This window comes from Mugil cephalus, chromosome 13 (assembly GCF_022458985.1).
Source record: "Mugil cephalus isolate CIBA_MC_2020 chromosome 13, CIBA_Mcephalus_1.1, whole genome shotgun sequence".
NCBI classification, from domain to species: domain Eukaryota; kingdom Metazoa; phylum Chordata; class Actinopteri; order Mugiliformes; family Mugilidae; genus Mugil; species Mugil cephalus.
Genome location: NC_061782.1, coordinates 13,237,112 through 13,257,195, shown reverse-complemented (window position 1 = coordinate 13,257,195; position 20,084 = coordinate 13,237,112). Strand labels below are relative to the sequence as shown.

At 45.8% G+C, this 20,084-nt stretch overlaps 1 protein-coding gene across 4 annotated transcripts in view; it reads right to left on the bottom strand.

Moving 5' to 3' along the window:
• Positions 1–713: 713 nt before the first annotated feature.
• Positions 714–20,084, bottom strand: part of slit1a (slit homolog 1a (Drosophila)) — a 79,982-nt gene continuing 60,611 nt past the window's right edge. Inside the window, exons 15-37 of one of the 4 annotated variants that reach the window (XM_047602947.1) lie at positions 19,436–19,459; positions 16,577–16,721; positions 16,359–16,433; positions 16,114–16,257; positions 15,875–16,018; positions 15,620–15,786; positions 14,770–14,902; positions 13,305–13,373; positions 13,153–13,224; positions 12,960–13,031; positions 9,606–9,677; positions 8,385–8,548; positions 8,172–8,296; positions 7,974–8,071; positions 7,754–7,893; positions 7,430–7,523; positions 7,174–7,311; positions 6,852–7,080; positions 6,636–6,766; positions 6,337–6,530; positions 5,168–5,456; positions 4,222–4,433; positions 714–4,125 (exon numbers count right to left, since the gene is read on the bottom strand). In XM_047602947.1, coding sequence (XP_047458903.1) covers positions 3,887–4,125; positions 4,222–4,433; positions 5,168–5,456; positions 6,337–6,530; positions 6,636–6,766; positions 6,852–7,080; positions 7,174–7,311; positions 7,430–7,523; positions 7,754–7,893; positions 7,974–8,071; positions 8,172–8,296; positions 8,385–8,548; positions 9,606–9,677; positions 12,960–13,031; positions 13,153–13,224; positions 13,305–13,373; positions 14,770–14,902; positions 15,620–15,786; positions 15,875–16,018; positions 16,114–16,257; positions 16,359–16,433; positions 16,577–16,721; positions 19,436–19,459 — 3,170 coding nt within the window. In that variant the 3' untranslated portion in view covers positions 714–3,886. The remainder of the gene's footprint in view (positions 4,126–4,221; positions 4,434–5,167; positions 5,457–6,336; positions 6,531–6,635; positions 6,767–6,851; positions 7,081–7,173; positions 7,312–7,429; positions 7,524–7,753; positions 7,894–7,973; positions 8,072–8,171; positions 8,297–8,384; positions 8,549–9,605; positions 9,678–12,959; positions 13,032–13,152; positions 13,225–13,304; positions 13,374–14,769; positions 14,903–15,619; positions 15,787–15,874; positions 16,019–16,113; positions 16,258–16,358; positions 16,434–16,576; positions 16,722–19,435; positions 19,460–20,084) is intronic. The other 3 variants (XM_047602949.1, XM_047602948.1, XM_047602950.1) reach the window with 3 other exon arrangements.

The following is a 20,084-nucleotide window of genomic DNA, read 5'->3' as shown; positions in this document are numbered from 1 at the left end:
TGAATGATTTATCAGTTTCATCCATTTTTATTTCATAAAGATGATGGACTGAGACTGTGCTTCATGAGTCACTTAAGTTCCTGCCAGTGTTGCCATCGCTGACAAAAATTACTAAAATCACCAGTATCCAAGGTGGTGACATTAGCGGGCAGGGTTTTCCACTGATAAGTGATTGTTTGGTGAATCATAGGAAGTACAGTATTTGTCTACTGTATGGTTAACCAGTGAGAGGTGAGAAATCTGTTCTTGAGGTGAACAAGAACAAATTTTTGGTACTTGATACTACTTTGTACTTTGGTACACAAGTTTTATTCCTTACACTACTGCAGTTCCATGCAAATAGAATGGTGTGATTTTTCAAGTCGTTTTAGTACATACGATAGTTTGAGACAAACTGCGATAGAAAAAAATTAAAGCGACAGTAAGATATGTTCATTCCGGCCAGGTCATTAATACTAAACGAAAAACTCAAGTGTTGAACTGTGGGATCGTCCTTGTTGTTTCAGCTAGGTCAAGTGGAGATTTCTTTTCATTTTTATTTTTTGTAATCAGCTCTGTTGGGACTTAAATCCTCAAACAAAAAGTGTGGAGAAAAAAAAAATAAGGTCGATGGACAAAAATCGAAATTATTCAGGAATTCCAGTTGCTCATCTGACGTCTTTGAAAAATGCTTTGAGCTTCAAGTGAAAGGGAACAAAAAGACAAAGACATTCTTAAAAGCACACACATTTAAGTTTAATTAATGAAAAGAGTGGAGGTTTGGTAAACATTTTGTCGGTGGCACTACATACATTCAGCATTATTGAGTCTTCAGTTCAATCCCACCATCAGTCCTGTAACGCAAAAGCAAATCGACGGAACCCAAGCAGGAGGATTTCTAAAATTTTTGCACCATTTCAATACAACAGAGACATTGTGTTGTTCACAATAACAAGTATGTATATAGTTCATAGGATGGGGGGGAGAGGGGAGAAAAAAAAATATCTGTGTCTCTAGTCCTGTGACCAGATAACTGAATTACATCTCAATATAGCACAAGCACCACTAAGATGTCTACCAGGAAGTTGAATGCACCAGTCCAGTACAGATCAGTGCAGAGGAAGGAAAGGAGACATGGAAACAAAGTCACTAAATGTGCACCTTTACGAGGCGCGCGGCCTAAGTATTACAGTGACTGTTCATCAGTATCCTTTACGAGATCTTCTTAAATGTCATTGTACACCACTGGGATCACATCAACAGCATGTAAAACAAAGTTAACATGGGTAGCAGTATGAGTGGGAGCTCGGTGGTGTGACATTGTACCAAGCTGGAGACCTGGGTCCGCAGCTTTTCACACTATAAGGAGACTTTAAACATTTAGATCAGCAAAATGGAGAAACACAATCTGCAGGGAGGACAATGCCTTACACCATCCTGATGGACTGTCACTTATGCAACAGGATGTGATTTCTATATCTTACATTGGAAACTAAATAACAGCTAAAAGTTACCACTTCATGAATAAGCATAGGTCATATTTATCTATACACATTTATACATTCAGGTATGACTGTTCATTGTAATTGGCACCATTTGTTCTTTTTTTGTTGTTGTCGTTGTTGTTGTTGTATGGATTGACAGACACTGAAAATGTCCAGAGCTCTCTGGTTTATTATCTGTCAGTAGTAGGCATGTGATGCTTCACGCAGTTGCCCTAATCAGAGAGGATGATACACCTTGACATGATCATTGTCCACAGAGGCAACTTCATCCTGTTTCTTCTGGCTTGACAGCAGCTTATGATCAGTTGAGCTTGACTACTTTCACTCTGTTGAACTGAAAACACCTTCTTTCTAACAGCGCTCTAATTCAAATTATAGAAATGTAACCCAGCACTTCAGCAAAAAAGCAAAAAAAACAAAAACAACAACCAGAAGTGTAGTTAATCACGTGGTAAAACTGAGGGTGAGGGGGTTGTCTCTTAATTTTGGTTCAGCGGCGGATGAGAAATGTCCGAGCCGGAGAGCAGGAAAACACTGTCGCCATAAGTGATGTTACAAATACCTTACAGATTACTTTTTTTTTTTTTTTAAATATATAATTATTTTACTTTTTTCATCTTTTTAGATTTTTTTTGAAAATATCTGAATGCCAGCAACATTTATGTTTATCACTTTCTACAGGAAAAAAAAAGAAAAAAAAACGCCTTTAAGATAAAATAAATAAAAAACGAGCACAGACTCTCATGAATTAGATGTAATATTCACATGGAAGACAACATATACAATATTAAACATATTTCTAGACCAATACTGCCTCCTATACAACAAGGCCAATCAGCTGCTGCGTTTCTTTTGGCCAATTAACGTACTTAATTACCTTTGTTGGAGCAAGTGAAATCAACAAATAAAAACACCTAGGGAACCAACTGAATGCCTTTCCACCAGTCCCGAAGCTTCTAGAAACAGACTTACTCTTTAACATAGAAAAATACTATACCAAAATGAAATACAAATATATATATATATATATTAGAATCTGTTAAGCATTTCTATATAAAGGGTTGTTGGGGAGGGTGGGGACAGCTAAAAGGGTTAGGTTACATCATGAGACAAAATATAACAGAACAAAAAAGAAAATCAAACAAAACAAAAACAAAAATCTGAAGATGATCCTGTGAACTTTTTGTTTCGTAATAACATTTATAATGATATTGAGAAGCTCTACATATTTGTTGGCAAACTCTTCTCCGAACATGCAATAGTTTGCACAAGTTTAATACTGCAGGCATCAGAATGAGCAGGGCTAATGGGCCTCCTGCTAAAATGGGGGGGCGGGGGGGCGGGGTTATGCAAATCACCCGAGCCCTGAGGTGGTACATGCTTGGGGGGGAAACAATGAGCACCGGGCACTGCCAGCACCAGACTGGTTCGCTGTACGGATAGAATAGAAAAGCTGCACCACACAAGCCCACTCACGTTGTGTTAAGACCGTGTAAATGTGTGTATGCCATGCATGTGCGGTCATGTACTTCATAGAGGTGTACGACTGTTCTCAGTGCTGCTAGTCAGTGCAGTCTCTACTTTTATGGACTTTATATGTTACGGTAGCTCACAGCAAACAGCTGTGACGCCACACCACCTAGCCTCGAAGCCACGACGTCCGCACCAGACTATGTGCCGCTCTATCCCTACTTTTTCCTTCTTCCCGTTCACTTCTACATGTGCATGTGTGTGGATGGATGACTGTATCCGGGCAGAGAAATTGCTACCAAACCAAACCAACAACAACTCAACCCAAACCTCATCCAGGCCAGTCCAGGTAACCCAGCCAAGCTCAACTCAAGATAGCTTTGCCAAGTCGATCAGTCCAGGTCTCTTCTTCTTCTTCTTCACCTTCAGTTTTCTCCTTTTTTTGTCTTTTCTGCCTCTTCTTCCACGCTTTTGCCAGGGTGGACCCCACTGCCTCCATGAAGTAAAGATGGTAGGTGGTGGCTAGGCCGTCAGAGGCCTCGCAGAATGATGGGGATTTCACACCGGGTAATTTGGTTTGGAGGGATGCCTCGCTCTGAATGCAACACATTTGCAATCTCTGGACCCCGTGGAACAATGTTGCAGATACGATGGTGGTGTTGCCGTTGTTGTCACGTCTACATTGTTGCGCATGATGTTGGTTTCTCTGTTTTACTGTAGGTCACACACCCTTGGAAGGGGAGGAAATGTCCTATTTTACAAACGTTGTTGTCCATAATATATAGATAGAGGTTTTATATATATTCTTTATAATCTCTCTTCTTTCTTTCCCTCCCTTGCTTTGCTCCAGTCTTCTCTCTTTCTTCCTTCTTTCCTTCCTTTCTTTCCATCTTCTGCTCTGAGGCAGCAACAGGAAATGTGAGTGAACGGTGCTACATGCAGCCCACGCAGCCGCACTTGATGGTTTTTTCCACTTCTTCACTGAAGGAGGTTCCATCGCTGCACTCGAAGGTGTATTTCCGGCGTTTCATTCTCTGGCTGGCGCAGCACGCCCCCGTGTCACATGCTCCTGTGCACTCCACCCAAGACACCATGCGCGTTGTCTGGCAGATTGCGTATCCTCGCTGTACCTGGTAGAAGTCTCGCACGGGTTCCCCTCGGCACTCAGACTCTACGGACCAGCCAGAAGACCCACATGTTAGTATATTTGATGATATCACTGATATTTTTGATTTATAGTTGCAGACCAAACTCTGACTAAACCAACCTGCATCACATAGCTCCCCAGTGTAGCCGCTTTCACAGTGACAGTATGCGTCTCCTGTGTCAGAGATCTGGCAGCGACCGTGTTTGCAGGACAGACGACGGCACGGGTTAAACAGCTCCCCTTGTTGGTTGCACAGGGCGCCGCGGTAACCCTCCGCACACTCGCAGCGGTATGACTGAGTGTCCAGTGGGATACACTTTCCATGGACGCACCTGGTGAGAGACAACAGCAATCAAATGTCAAGCTTAAACAGCAACAACAAAAACTCAATTAAGTTGATCTTTCAGAGGCCTTGTCGGTGGTGAAAAATATTTGCCTCCAGTGCTTAAGTTTGTGTAAAATCTGCCCCTAACAAAATAGCCTCAACCTTAAGCAAGATGGTAGATTTTTTAAATATATATATATATATATATTTTTTTTATATATATATTGTCTCAGGTAAGTTAACGGGTAGATGTGTCTGTGACTGAAAAGAGCTTTGAGCAAAATATATAAAAACAAGGTAAGAGTAACCATTGTGGTGGAAACTGTACAGCGACTACAGGGTTGGCAGAGAACCAAGGTTACAAATGTAACTTGGGTTCTACGAATTCAGTTTCTTTGGGTCAGAAGACGAAAAATTAAACAATGAAGCTTTCGAGGTAAGTTTCTGATGCTTAAGATGAAAGATGAGACTTATACCATCTATATTGACAACATACACAGATTACCATTGGTCAAACTTTTTCTTGTTTAGGTAGTACAGAAAGTACATAACCATGTGTCAACAGTGTTTATGTTATTGCTCTCATTCCCTTAAAAGGAGACAATCTGCAGTACAGCTTTTTTTCTTTTCCCTTCCTTTTCCCTGTAATTATCTCGTAACCCCTTGGCCTTAAATGAAGAACCACCTGACTGTATATTAAGTACTAGATCCAACTTGAGCCTATGCCATTTGCTAACATACTTGCTGCCCTGGCAGGGGTTGGTAGCAGGCTGGTCACATTGCGGCCCACTCCAGCCTGGCTGGCAGTGGCACACAGGTCCTTGGACCCCATCAGGTTGGCAGATGCCATGTACACAGTAGATCTTCTTGCAGGGCTCGCAGCCCGGTACCACGCCGGGCTTCATCTGGGTCTTGGTGAAGTCCTGGAGCTCATTGTTGATGTACAGGTTCTGGATACAGCCGTGGAAACTGGAACCGTTCTGGATCTGCCAGAGACGGAAAGCACCCGAGTGGACGTCCACTGGCATGCCTGTAAAAGGAAACGGAATAAAGATGTTTACATGTGTGAAGGCGTGCGTACTGGGCCACAAACAAACAGCTAACACAGGGCTGGTATGAGGTGTGATGGAGGAAGGCATTTCAAACATGTGTGTCTCAGCAGTGCATACTCAAATTAATATACTCTACTATTTTAAACATGGACTGATGTTTTGTATCTGCACCACAAGACACACCATCCTTGAAACAAAGGACGGCAAACAGCTATGGGAAAACGTCTCTAGTGTTGTGTGAATGAAGGAACTACACACCACATCACAACAGTGACAAACAAACTGTACAAACGCCACTCGTGAACAAACTCAGCTCAGAAACTGGGATGCGTGGCAGCAAACGCGAGTTTTTTTTTTTTTCCATTCATCAGCTGCATTTTCACATTATGAACGTCAGATTCCGTTAATGGCATGAGTGGCTTTGTTACACATTTACACACAAATTAATACGGCTGCATCTTGTGCAAAATGTAAACTTCATGCAAATATGAAACAAACGTGAAGTATAGACTGTGTCTGGTAGTTCTTCCGTTGCAACCACTAGAGGGCGCAGTTAACACACTAAACATGTGCTTGGAATGACTCTGGAGTGGTGCATTGATTGTTCACTACAAACTGTTAATTCGTGTGCTTTAGAGCTTTGTTTGCCAGGTTCAGTATACGTGTGTGCATATTTTTCATACTGTGTGTTAATGCAAAGCGTCTAGCAAACACAGTCGTGACTGAAGGTGGGGATGGCTGTGGGTGGAGGTAGGACGCGGTTGAAGGGTTGCATGGTTGAGGGGAGGGAGTGGTTGCGGTGGTGACAAAGTGAGGGGGAGGGGTGGTGATTGACAGTAGTGTAGTAGTTAAGAGTGCCTGCAGAGGAGGGAGGTGTGTTCTGGAGAGGGCCCCTACCCCCCACGTATAGCGGAGCCTCCCCGTTGAGGGGCCGCACCGCCCCAAAGCTGTCCATTGTGGTAGGGAGACCCCCATCAATAGACAGGTTCACCATCTGGTCAAAGGTCACCAGCTCCACTGTGTGGAACTGGCCATCGTTGATGGTCTCAGTACTGGAAAAGGAAAACACAGATCGGTCTTATAATGTCGTCACGAGAGAGAACAGAAAACAGGCGAATCAGTCAGCAGTGGAATTCCACTTGCACGTGGCAGCTTACCTGTAGATGGCATGTCCTGGCTGACTGCCGGGGTCATAGCTAACTTTGACATGACCTTGGAAGAGCTCCACTGCAATATGATCGTTGTCTCCGTTGTACAGCAGGATACCATTGTCCTCAGCCGTTGACACCTTCAGAGAGATCATATTTGGACGCTCGGCTTATTCGTGTTTCACAGAGGCAGTGTCAACACATCCCAGAGATGACTGTGTATACCTGCAGCGTGATGTTAGCTTGAGGCCAGTTCTTGAGGTCAGAGAGCAATAGGTAGGAGTCCCTGTCGATGAAGTTGACGCTGACCAGCTTCTCGCACCGAGGCCCGCCAAACTCTGGAGGACACTGGCAGAGCGCGCGCCCGCCCCGCTCCACACAGGGGGCGTTGTTTTGGCAGTCGGCCAGCTCACACAGCGACAGCGGAGATGGGGGAACCTCACAGAGCTGACCACTGGAGAGAGGAACAAGAGAGGGAGGACGAGGTGTAAGTGAAGCTGAGGCGGCTAATGTTGTCGAATCAATTCAAAACGTGTGCTCTTCTCACCCATAGCCTTCTTGGCAGATGCAGGAATATCCATTGAGCTCATCCACACACATGGCTCCGTTCTGACAGCGATGCTCCGCGCAGTCGTTATAGTCTACACTGCAGTCATCGCCAACGTAACCAGGAGAGCACACACACCTGCACCGCGCAAACACACGATACTGAAATTAACACTGGCAAATCCACTCACTAGTCTGTATTTAACACCATATAGCATTTTAATGTTTTACTTGACTCTTGGTTATAAATTACTCACTTGGGACCATTGGAGGAGATGAGGCAGGTAGACTGATGTTTGCAGGGGCTTCGTCCAGGGGCACACACATCTTCCAGTTCTTCACACATCTCCCCTATACAGAAACGTTTGAAAAAAAAATTATTACATGAAATAATATTGCTTACTTTGTGAGACGTACTGACAGAAAACTAGAAGGCTTTGTTTATCTCAAGAATGATCCCATCCCAAGTAAAGACAAAGTAATGTCTATAAAGTCTATTTTTATCGGTGTACAGTGGCATTTCTTTTGGCTTATTGATATGAATACACCTTCTTTTGCTTCCGTTGCTTGCATGCACCTACCAGTGTAGTAGGGGGGACAAAAACAAGTGTAGTTGTTGACTCCATCGATGCAGGTTGCTCCGTTCTCGCAGTCGTTGTCCTCGCAGTCGTCGATGTTGGTTTGGCAAGTGGGGCCCTCAAAGCCCAGTGGACACGTGCAGCTGTGAAAAACATCCCCATCTCGTCAAGCTCCTCACAATTTCATTCCCCCCGCGCCGGCTCCAAAGCTCGCCCTCCTCACCTGTACATTCCCTCGTCATCGTCATTCACTCGGCAGGTTCCTCCGTTGGCGCAGGGGTTACTCATGCAGGCGTTCAGTCCTGCCTCACAGTTCTTCCCCTGAGACACACAACAGATATGATGTAATTGTCTGCAACTCCTGCAGCAAATTATAGCTGCATTTACACATAAGTGGGTTTTCGCAGTGTGTCTCTCAGACCTTGAATCCTGGAGGACAGCTGCACCTGTAGATCTCCACCGGGTCGCTGTGACAGATACCTTGGTTCAGACATGGACTGGACAGGCAGGGGTTGCACTTAGCCAGCACTACAGTGTCCACATCACCTGCACAAATGAGAGGGGAGAGGAATGAATTCTGGGTAGATGCCAGCGCTGTGTAGATTATAGCCATGTGTCCAAAACAATGACTCACCTGCACATTCGAATTTCTTTGCAGGAGTTGTGAGGAGCAGCTTGCCATCCATGCCCTGTGGACCAGCGCAGCGGGCGATTCCAGGCTCTTTGTACCCAGTCTTCACCCAGTCAGACAGCCAACGCAGGCGACAGTCACAGTACAAGGGGTTGGCACCAATTGCCCTGATAAAAATAAAAGAATCAGTGATTTGATGATGCAGAATGATTACGTTTACGTCGGGCTATATCGCTGCAGTGCACCCTATCACCAGCAGGTGTCTCTGCATCCTTGAGTAAACCAAACAATACCTAACTCAACTTGGTGCACTACACAAATAAATCACGGGATCTCCCAGAGTAAAACGGCTTTAAAGTTTAACGCTCAATGCCACTTTGTGCCGTGCATCATCTGCAGGAAGGCCTCTCAATTATAGCGAAAGGTGCAAACAGAAGGCACTCTTAACCACTTCTGTCATGGTGGTCGTGAATCAATGCCGCTCTGTCCTCCCGCTGGATGCACAAACACTCCTGAATCGATGCTGTTCCATTACAGCGGAACACAGGCTCATCTTTCAGGCCGGTCCAATAGCTGACACCTGACATCTGCTAACATGAAAGCCACTTGACTGTGACCGTGGATCAATGGCAGCCCCGCGTCCCTCCCTTCGGCCCGTTTTCATGCAGCCTTGAATCCTGTTCTGCTCTCCACAGAATGTCTTTGTTTAGGTCTTTCTTTCCATCCTCCCTTCCTCCTCTCCAGCTCTGACACTGATAGGTCTATTGATCGCTGACAGTCAAGGGATGATGTGAATATCCAGGCTGGATGGCAGAGGGCACGCTGCAAAGATGCCGCTGTGTAGCACGTTCAAAAGTCCATGCACGACCACACAACGGCCACACAGCCGGCGCACACACAGACATAAATAAACAAACACTAAAGTCCCCAGACCATGAAGAATCTGTGTGTGTGTGTGCGAGTCAAAGTGTGTGTTTCAGAGATGTTACAGATGAGACAGTAAAGGGGTCTGTGTGCTTTTACCACAGGACTGCGGCTGATTAGGGGAAACCTCGGCTCATGGAGAGCACCACAGACAGGCCACTGTGAGTCTCACTGTCTGACCAGATTCTCTCTGTACCTGAAAATGTATATGTGTGTGTGGGTGTATGTCTTCTTGTGAGATCCCTTCACAAAGTCAGTGGTAAGTGCAAAGACTGCACGCAGTTGATGGGCACTACTTACAAATGAGAAAGAGAGGCCACATCGCTGAAGATGCCATCGGGAAGCTCTGAGATTTCATTGCCGTGGAGAGACCTGGGGCGGTGGAGGGAGGAGATGAGAGAAAGAAAAATCAGGATCGTGAACACAATTCAGTCAGGGAAAAAAAAATGTTTTACTTTTAGAGCTGAAATGTATACACAGAATGTGCCAGTTTCTCAAGTGTCTTTCATGCTAGAATGTTTCAAAGTGTCCTCTTGAGATTTTCCTTTTTAGATAAAACAATCAACAGCTCTACTACTTAATACTAGAGACATCAGAAAAAGAAAAAAAATGTGCTGATGTTCTGTGCTGGCCTCATAAATGAGTGATAGGTGGTTTGTATTTCTGGTGCAGACTTGTGCAGCTGGCAAAGATATGAGGCTCTGTACGTCTGGAAAAGGCTGGTGTCAGGTTTCTATGTGCGTCTGGCTGGCAGGGCCAAGAAGGGTACAGAGCAGGGGGTGGTGGTGGTGGTGGGGGGCTAAGAGTTGCACCACATGGAGAACTAAAAGCTTTAGCGCAGTCACGTGTGTTCAGATAAATAGGTGTGTTTATGTGTGGGCGATTCTAATAGCATTTGTGTACTCGTAGAATATTAAAGGCTATTTTCCGTGTCGCTCTCTGACTCCTATCGAGCTTGACAAGCCTCCGCCGCTTAATGGCTAGATGATTGATGGTTGTCGTAATCCACCAGGTCATTACCACCTCAAACCCTCAGCTGACCGCAAGCTAATGTTACCGCTGCTCGGTCCGCAGCAACAATACGCGACACCTCTGCTCTGCGTGCCTAAATGAGGAGAACTGATGTATAAACAGACTTTGAAACTTCCATCGCCGGTTTGATCTATGAATTACTGCTAAGCTGCAGAAGAGTCAGGGGGAAAGTATACTGGAGGGAAAATATACAGTGTAACCGATGTGAGACAGCACGTTAATTGGCCTGTGTGCCGTGGAGGATGCTTATTAGTGCAGGGTGAGTAGGTGGGTTGTGGTAGTCGGAGGATACTGAGGGCGTTAGGCCAGCAGCAGTGTGCCAGCCAGGCGGAGATCTCATGGGGAAAAGGAGTCAGGGAGTCTCCAGGAAGAAACCTGATCTGCTCTCCTGCAAACATTCTCTCTGTGTCCTTTTACTTTGCTTTTCTGCGGCCGTATATCATTATGACAGTCCATACTGCCTATGTCATCTTATCTCTAGGCTGGCACGGTTCTCAGAATAAAACTGATTGGCAGAATAACGGCTACCAACTGTTTCGCCACTGTTTCTACTTCAGTTCTTCGCTGTTGATTTCATTTGCCGATTGCATTTTCTTTCTGTTCTCGTTCTCTATCACCCTCTTTCATATCACAGGTTGCCACTCAAACCTGTGCGGGCCGCGCCCTGGCGCTGTCTCAACCCACTCACCTCACACCTAATACCCAGCAGGCCAATTAGCAGCTTATTAATCTGCAGCCCAAACCACAACCATCATACACACACATGCACACTTACACTTATCGCACCACATCCATGCCAGGCTCAGACCCCTGGTCTGTTTGAAGAGCTGAGCGTTAATGATTCCTCTCCTCTTTACTGCTGTGTAAAGCCAAAGGTGCAGCTTTATAAAGGCTTTGGCACCTTGGTGTGCGCGAGCGTGTCCCGCTTGCAGGCGCCTTGGGAATTTGCGGTTTTCGATGAAGCTTCCAACTTTGAACTTTGAACCCTTTGTGGAGTCTTAAAGTCGAAACTATTAAAAGGAGCTCATTGTCGCTTCAGTTTTTGTTGCACCCCCACAGCTTTGCTTGAGCGGAGAAGAAGAAAAAAAAATACCGTGGCACCAAATGACATTTAATGGGAGGCTTATGATTGATCGCACAAGTAGTAAAGACATCAAAGTTTTCTGCTTCATTTGGACTCCCGTCAGTCTGAGACAATAGGGTAGTCCAGACAGTCTGTGCATATATGTGTGTGTGAGCTTATATACCCTGTGTGTGTGGGGTGGGGTGGGGTGGGGTGCGGGTGCGGGTGGCACAGGGGGGCCTCACATGGCGTCTCGCACATTTGCACAGGGAATATTTCAGAAGTGAAGGTGGCGTGAGTGAGTAAGAGCAGGAATAACGGACGCAGCTTCATTAGAGATCAAAGCGACGTGCCTGGGCTAGCAAGGCGGCATCAGCTAATGATGGCCGAGCTTCACTCTCATTGCACGCTAAAAGAGCTCTTACGCTTTGTGTCTCATAATGATGGGGGGGGGGGGACTTTGGTCGAATCCCGCCGTAAAAAGAGTCTTTGTTGGAGCTTTGTTGTCGGTAATAAAAAGTGTGCCTGCTATGAGCGCACATGGAAGGCTGATAGTTTTACTCCCACACACATACTAACGGGCACCAAGCCAGTAAATGACAAACATGTTGACTACGCATACGGGCACAAACGCACACAAATGCGTACGTAATCTCATAAGGACCACTGCCGGGCCTGGTCTCACTTTCTCCTTCGCGGAGCTGAACTGTACGTTCGAGTTAAAGCGCGAGGCTTCCATCTGCTGTGTCTTTGGGTGCAGTTCCAAAGACTGGTTTGATTTCGTCATCTTTCTGTCGAACACACTTACGTTCTACATCCCAGTTATTTAGCAGACCAATTCTTGCACAGGGAGTCCATGGCCACTGAGAGTGCACAATCAAAGACTTCATAATTTCATAAAAACCCAGAGGCGGAGTCAAAACCATTACAGTTACAGGGGCAAACATTCTCTGGTAATCAGTGTCAGAGTGATTTTGTACAGTGGATTGCGGGGGCGGTGTGTGTTTGGCCCCGATGGTGAGGTATAGTGATGAGCTCGGGGCACTCAGAGGTGAACCAGCAGACTGGGCAGATGTCTGAGGAGGTGGCGTAGTTGGGAGCAGAAGGTGGAACAACACTGCCGCTGCCATTTCAACAGAGAAAATAGGTCGAAGTTTGTGTGTGTGTGAATTTATAAGCTGTCATAACTGTTTGGACTGTGTTTCAGTTCTCTGGAGTCAATCAAAGATTCTCAGCATCTGCCACACCGTCTCTGTAGTCGGTGCAAGCTGCAAAAATATCCCCCTTAACAACACATTTAGCCTGAAAGTTTGCCCTGCCTTGTCTCAGAACTCTTCCTTCAAAACAACTTCAATTGTTTCCAATGAAGTTGTTGTTCTGAGCTTGAAAAAAACATTTGATTTGCTCGCCGAAACAATTCCGGCGCTCTCGCAGTAACAGCGAGACACATTATGTGTTAAAAATAGGATTTAAAGACCGAGCCCCGAACCAACATTTTAAGATAAACGCACACATATGTACCGTATATGCATGCATCTAAAGCGTAAAAATAAACTCACAGCAAGCGAAGAGAGTGCAGCCCACTGAAGGCCATTTTGGGGATACAGCGCAGGGAGTTATAGCTCAGGATTCTGCAATGAAAAAATAATTACACATGACCGTATGTAAAATTCAGCTGTTTCCATCCTACTGTCAGCAGAGAAATGAAATACTAGCTCTTAGGTCTGACAGCTGAGGCTGGTCAGGACTTACAGAGTGGTAAGTTGGCTCATGTTGGCGAAGGACGAGTTGGTCAGAGAGTTGATCTTGTTGTTGCTCAGGTCTCTGAGAGGAAAATTAAAATACGTTTAATTTAAGCAGGACTGACAAAGTGTGACGGCGGAGGGAGGAGGACGAAAACTTACACCAGCTGCAGGTATTTGAAGGTAGACAGTTCCTTTGGCACAACGCTGAATTGATTTCCGTCCAGATAGCTAAAAAAAAGTCATATGATATTTATCCCCAAACAGTCCTCAAAGTACAATATATTCACAATATTAAACAAATAGAGGTAACAACACTCTGCTGTTGATGTTTACTATTTTTAATGTCTTTAAATCCAACCACTTGCAGTGTAGTGCTCTTAATAAGGTAGGTACATTATAAGTATGAATGCTGAATGAAAATACTAGGTTCTGTGAAGGTAGAAAGCAAGTGCGTAATCATTTGTGGTTTATTTTTTTACGTAAATGACAACGAATCAGCTGCATCTCAGTTTAACACAGGGCAGAGGAGGCCCTTTGCATTTATCCAGCTTGCAAACTACTTGTTCCATTCCTCATTTTAATCAGGTTTGCTGTAAGGTCATTTATTTTTTTTACATGACTGGGCTGGTTGGAAGAAGAAGGGCTGCAGACATTTTTGCAGGACATCTCAAGTTTTAAAACAGAACATTTTCTGTTTAACTTTTGAAAGTGACTGGGGTACGAGTTGCGCTTCTTACACGTGCACTGCATGTGTGTGATATCACCCTGATTACGTACGAGACCCCACAGTTGGCATCGCACCCGCGGGCCTGCAACCATCCTTTTTACACAAAGTGCTACCAGTGCTCTGTCACCTTGATAAATGGCTGCTTTAGGGCCTCTGAGCTGCAGAGGAGATGCAGGCTCCTGCTATTGTTGTTGACTGTACACAGGGTGGGAAGGGGCGCGGTTGAGGGTGGGAGGGGGGTAGCGGTTAGTTAGGAGGCCTTTGGGTTCAGAGGTAATGATAGGTAATGATGGTGCAGAGGACACTTGGGATAATGATGGAGGAGCAAACTCTCCAGATGCCTAGATGAAAGCCCAGAACAGAGGGGTACACCTGGTCACACCTGCTGGGACAATGACAGGCCTTAAGGCTTGCACAACATGTGTGTGCACCTCCGTGTATGTTTGTGTATGTGTGTGTGTGTGTGTGTGTGTGCCAGTTTTAGTCAGGGCCAGTTGAAGCATTATTGGAAAGTTCCAGACCTATTCCACTCCCTCCCCTTTCCATTGAAAACTGCTCATTAAAATGTCCCGTTGCTCCCCTATGCTCCTGTGGACAGGCTTTTGGCCTTCACACAAATATGCACACACACACACTGATCCTTGGCTCTGAGTGTGAGAGTGACATCAGTGCTAGCCCTGAAGGCTGCAAGGAACACAGAGGAAGAATGTCTGAGAGAATAACTCCAGGGTTTATTGACTCTGTTCCTCTTCTCCCAATGATGGGATCTGTTTTCTCTGCCTCCGCTGTTTTCACTAAGCCTTATAATCCCCTCTGGCTTTAATTCAGGGCAATAATACTTAAAAATCGAGCACATAACTAAAAATGCAGTTAGCATAATTAACGGCAAGCACTCACAGTTCGGTCACATTTCTGGGGATGCCTTTAGGCAGTGTGTGGAGGTGCTTGTTACTGCAGCGCACCACGGTCTCCAGGCAAGTACATTCACTGGGACACTGGGGCCTGGGCACACAGCTTGATTCTTCTTGGCCTGGTGGAAAAAAGAAAGAAAGAAAGAAAGAAAAGAAGTCAGTCAGCTACGGGAGAGTACAATAAAGAACGACCAGGGAGGTGTGAAATGAATCAGCACAAAAAGAAGAGCAGAAAGAACTTGAGAGCACCCCAAAAAAATCACAGTCCTTCAAGCTGGCGCGGCACTTAGACAATGAAGAGAGATGGATGTCAAAAATGTGAAAAAGTAAGATAGGACACGGAGAGAGAAGAGCCTCGGTAATGCAATATCGACCAGCGAGAGGAAAGAATGGAAGCGGCCCGAGGCCTGAAGACAAGTCTAACAGTCATTCAGGTGCAAATAGGCTGACTGGTCAATAAGGCAAACAGCTCAATAGCTCCACTCAGCCCGGCATCGACCAGCAGCTTAGGAACTGCTGAGTACCAATCTATTCAGTAAACAAAAGAGTCATACAATAGCAGCCATTATTTAAGATGCGCTCAGACACTTTAAGCAGCTCTTGGTCGTGACGTATTGTGGAGCAGAGTGCGACGTTAAGATCTTCATCAGTCACACTCAGGCAGGTTAGTTTCACACGTAGCTTATCTACTACACTGAAGATTCCTATCTCCTCTGAGGAGATGAACGACCCAATTAAAGTGGGGAACATTCGGCAAAACTGCATCGGTGGTGTAAATAAGCACGAGCAGAGGAAGGACGCAAAGTATGTGTGGGTGTCTTCTTGGTGCCACCTACCCTCCTCACAACGGAAGTCGGGCAGAGCCACATCCTGCAGAGGGATCTCCTTCAGGAAGGCCGGACGCTGGCAGCGAGGATTACCAGTCACGATCTTCCTGCTCCTCAGCCAATCCCCGAGCCAGGCCAGCCGACAGTCACAGTTGAAGGAGTTGGCCAAGAGGTTACTGGGACGAGGAGAGCGTAAAGGAGGTCAATGAAACTCGAAGCAGTGAAGATATATATATATGTATATGAACGTTGTTAGCGTCTTACAGAGTGGAGAGGGTCTGCAGAGTGTCAAAGGCTCCGGGGGCGATGGTGGTTAGCTGGTTGTCATAAAGAGACAGCAGGCGGACGTTGTGAAGCCCCGTGAAACTGTCATTGTGGACACAGCTGATCTTGTTGTTCCTCAGCATCCTGAAAAAAAAAATTAAAATAAAAAAAATCAGCCACGGTATATTTTAGAATCATCACCATTGACGCGGCCGTGTGTTTTTTCGTGCGGCGCTCACAGCATGCGCAGTCCCTCGAGGCCACGGAACATCCCGCTTCGAACCGAGTCGATCTGATTGGCTGTGAGGTGGAGCTCATTGACAGATGACGCGCCCTCAAAGGCCCCGTCCTCGATCTCCGTGATCTTGTTGTTGCTGAGGTTACTGCGGGGAAATCAGATCAAATCATCAGAGAACTCAGAGTGCAACCCTCGCGGTTTAGAGACTGGCTGTGGAGAAGGCGACGTTAAGAAAAGAAAGCTTACATTTTCTTCAGCTGGGAAAGGTTCTTGAAAACTCCAGTTGCCTCCAGAGTTGTGATTTCATTGTTGTTCAGGCGGCTAGAAGGAATAAGATGAAGAAGTTCAATCGTAAAAAACAATCCCGCTGAAGTTTTTAAATTACTTAGGTGACAACTTTGCAGTGAAGACTTTATCTTCCCCTCAGTTCACTGACACATTCACAAACATTCCTGATTTCTTACAGTTCGGTGGTGGATACAGGGATGTGCTCGGGGATCTTGTTGAGTTTCAGGTTGGAGCAGTCCACCACATTGGACTCGCAGCGGCACTTTGGAGGACAAACCGGGTCGCTGTTGCAGGCGTTGTTGAGACGCGTGTCTTCTGTACCTGAACGGGAGAAATCGCAACCACATAACCGATCACGTAACAAAAAAAAAGAATGACATCAACCCATCTCTTACGCCAACACGTGCACCTCGCTTTCCCAGGACGCTCTCAGTCACGCATCTGCTCCCTCCACAGCTGTATGTCAGCACTTTGTCCCGTCGTGACCTAAATACAGACTTCCCTATCTCATCTTTAACCCTAAACGGCCTCAAGAACATTCTGCAGCTTTCCCTCCGTTCACAGGAGAGACGTACGGCTGGGGGTGAGTTATTTTAGAGCGAGGTGAAGGAGTGGGAACGGTGGGGTGAAAAGAAAGAGGATTTGGACGGCCTGCTTCAGTGGAGCGGAGCACCCATGAGAGAGAGAGAGAGAGGACGGTGGGAAGTTGAAGGAGGGAAGTTGAAATGATGCACAGGAAGCGGGAGCAGACAGGTGGAGTTGAAATGAATGCATGAAAAGAAAGGGGGGGAGAGAAAAGAAGGACAGGGAGATGGGGGGAGAGATATGAAAGGTGAGGGTGCACAGAGAAGTCCGTCCTGACAGATAGAGGAAGAGCAAGAATGAGGCAGCGCGGGGAGTGTGGGACGTTTTTCCTGCACCTCCTCCGTCTATGAATAGATGTTACGTGCCAAAAAGTGTGCTGCCAGTTACATCATGGCTGCTCAATAATAGAACAGCGAGGGGAGCTACTTAGAACAGTGTGTGTGTGTCTGTGAAAGTGTATTGTGTCCCTCGTCTGTGCATATAAGTGTATACGTGCACACAGAGCTTGTGTGTGCGCATATGTTCCACTTAGGGGGAGCGGGCCGGCATTTTCTGTTCCGGAGAGCGTTTTGTGCCTCTTTTGCATGCTCACATCGGTGCACCACTGCGGCTGAGGTTTGGAGGATGACGTCAGCGGGACACAGTGGGACACCCAGACCACAATCATGAGCAGGAAAACCTCAAACAACCAAGACAAAATCCGACGGTTGAGAATCAAAAATCTGTCCAAACAAATGGAGCAGCATATGAAACCTTAATCCCAAACCTGATCACCGACTTTACTGGAATACAGCTGGGCTGTGAAAGGATTAAACGCATTCTCATTGCCTGGGCAAAGACTTTTCCCGAAGCTGTGTCACTTCTCAGAGGGCCTGAGTGAAGGGTGCAGACAGACGCAGTAATGCTGGTCATTAAGGAACTTTCCCTCGCTAGGCCAGACAACAGGAAAAGGCATTTCCTGCTACAGAGGAAGCAATGAAAGCAAAGCACTGGGCTTTGATCTAGAGGATGTAGAGGGAACCAGGGGAGATTTCGTGAGCCTGAGTCATCGTCAGCGTCACAAGAGCGTGGCGGCGACACTTTTACTGTCAGCAGATTTACACAAAACTGGAGAAAACAAAGAGGGATGAGGTTTTTTCCCTCTCCGAGGGGCGAAGTGACTCATTGCTGGAGTTGTAGAAGTTCTCACAATTCCCTACAGCTTGGTTCCTCATTATCATTGTATTATGGAATTCCCGTGCTGTGAACGGTTGTGTTTTTAACGCGGGTGTGTGTGCGTGTGTGTGTGTGTGTATTGTGGAGGCTTTTATTGTTATCATTCAGGGAGGGTGAAATTCTTATTAATCGCATTTGGCTTTGATCTTCCTTCTGCTTACATAGTACTCCCATTTGTTCTCTGAGCCAGTGCAGAGCTTTATCTCAACTTAGCACACAAAGGCACATTAATTTACACACAGACGCACAGGCATAGGCAATGAATCACACAAGCATCCGCGGCAGCCCAAACACACACACACACACACACGGAGAGACTTTGACACACATCACTGCTCCTCCTAGTTATTTTCTTGGAAGTGCCTCTTGTTAAGAGGTCCGGAAACATCCGCTGATAGGAATCTGGGTCCTCTGGTGGGCTTTATTTTCTTTAGCTTTTACTGATAGAAAGGACACACTTTCCCTCCCTCCATTTCTGTCCTTCTTGGTGACTGACTGTCTGTGCTAACGCCAAAGCAAAGAGACACTTCCCTTTCGCTCTATCGGCTTAGGAAAACAGAGCTGAGAAGAAACAGATGCTTTCACTCATTTCTATCACGTTAAAATGCACACGCGGGTACAAAGTCACTCTTGGGCCCAATTAGCAGTTCTCTGTGCCGCCATTGGTACATTTCAACTAATTTTGAAACTTGAACGTCCTACGCTACCTGCAACATTTAACAATTATTGCAGTTTATTACAAGTTTTTATTGTGTTTTTTGGCATTTACTTTTAGAAAAAACTGAAAAAGAACACAAGAGGATGAGTCATTAGTTGATAATTACCCCTCAATGTAAAGAAAACTGCGTGAAAGTATGGGCAATTATGGAAGGTCAAAGCTGAACTAAGAAATCGGTCTAAAAACTGGAAACATTAAGCATTTGGGGGAATAATCTTGACGCTGTCTATTATTTTCTCCTCCAAGTACAGTAAAAAAAAAAAAAAAAAAAATGTTGGCTTACCTGTGGGTTTGTTCAAACCTTAATGATGTTATTTTTAGTACAAGGAATGATGGCAGAAATATCAAAGTGATACCAAGCCGCAATAAAGCAAAATGATCCCTTAACCTCTGGGAGAAGTCTCGTGAAACGCACAGTAAGCAGTGGAAAAAATGATGCCACCACGTAGCTGTAGGGTGGAAAATTAAAGAAAAGAGGAAGACAAATGATAGGTGTGAACGTTTACAAGCCACTCACCTGGGATGACGTACTGCTCTTTGGCTGTGATGGAGAAAAGAAAGAGGGACGGATGTCAGTGAGACCAGTCTGGCCGGCATAGCTGTGGCGTCGCTATGCTTCAGAACAGTCATATATAGAGATTATATATGACGACACATGACACAAGGTATATGACAGTTAAACAGAGAAGCCCAGGGCTATCTCTGTGAATGGCAATGTGGAGAAACTACATGAACAATGTGGTAAATATTTGTCCGTTGCTAAGGAAGAGTGGCACGGGCAGAAGAAGGAGACGGTGCAAAGTAAAGAAAAAAGAAGAAGGAAAAAGGGGGAAAAGAACGTGAAAAGAAAGAGAAAAACACATGGACTCCCTTCCTCACTAGGTCCCGCCAAACAAATGAGGCTATAAAGAAGTGTGAAACCTCAGCAGTGCCGAGTGCCAGACAGCGTAGCGCAGCGCATAAACACAACAGTGGGCACCTGGTGGAGGGAGGGAGTGGAGATGGTGAGGTTCTAGTGAAGTGAAGAAGAGTGAGACAACGAGGGGGCATGGAGGACACCTGAGCCTGAAAGCAATGAGCGGGCAAGACAAGATGGAAGTTGGGAGCCTGAGATTGGCACGGGGCAGAGGACCGGTGGGCACATATAGAAACTCTAGCCCTTAGAC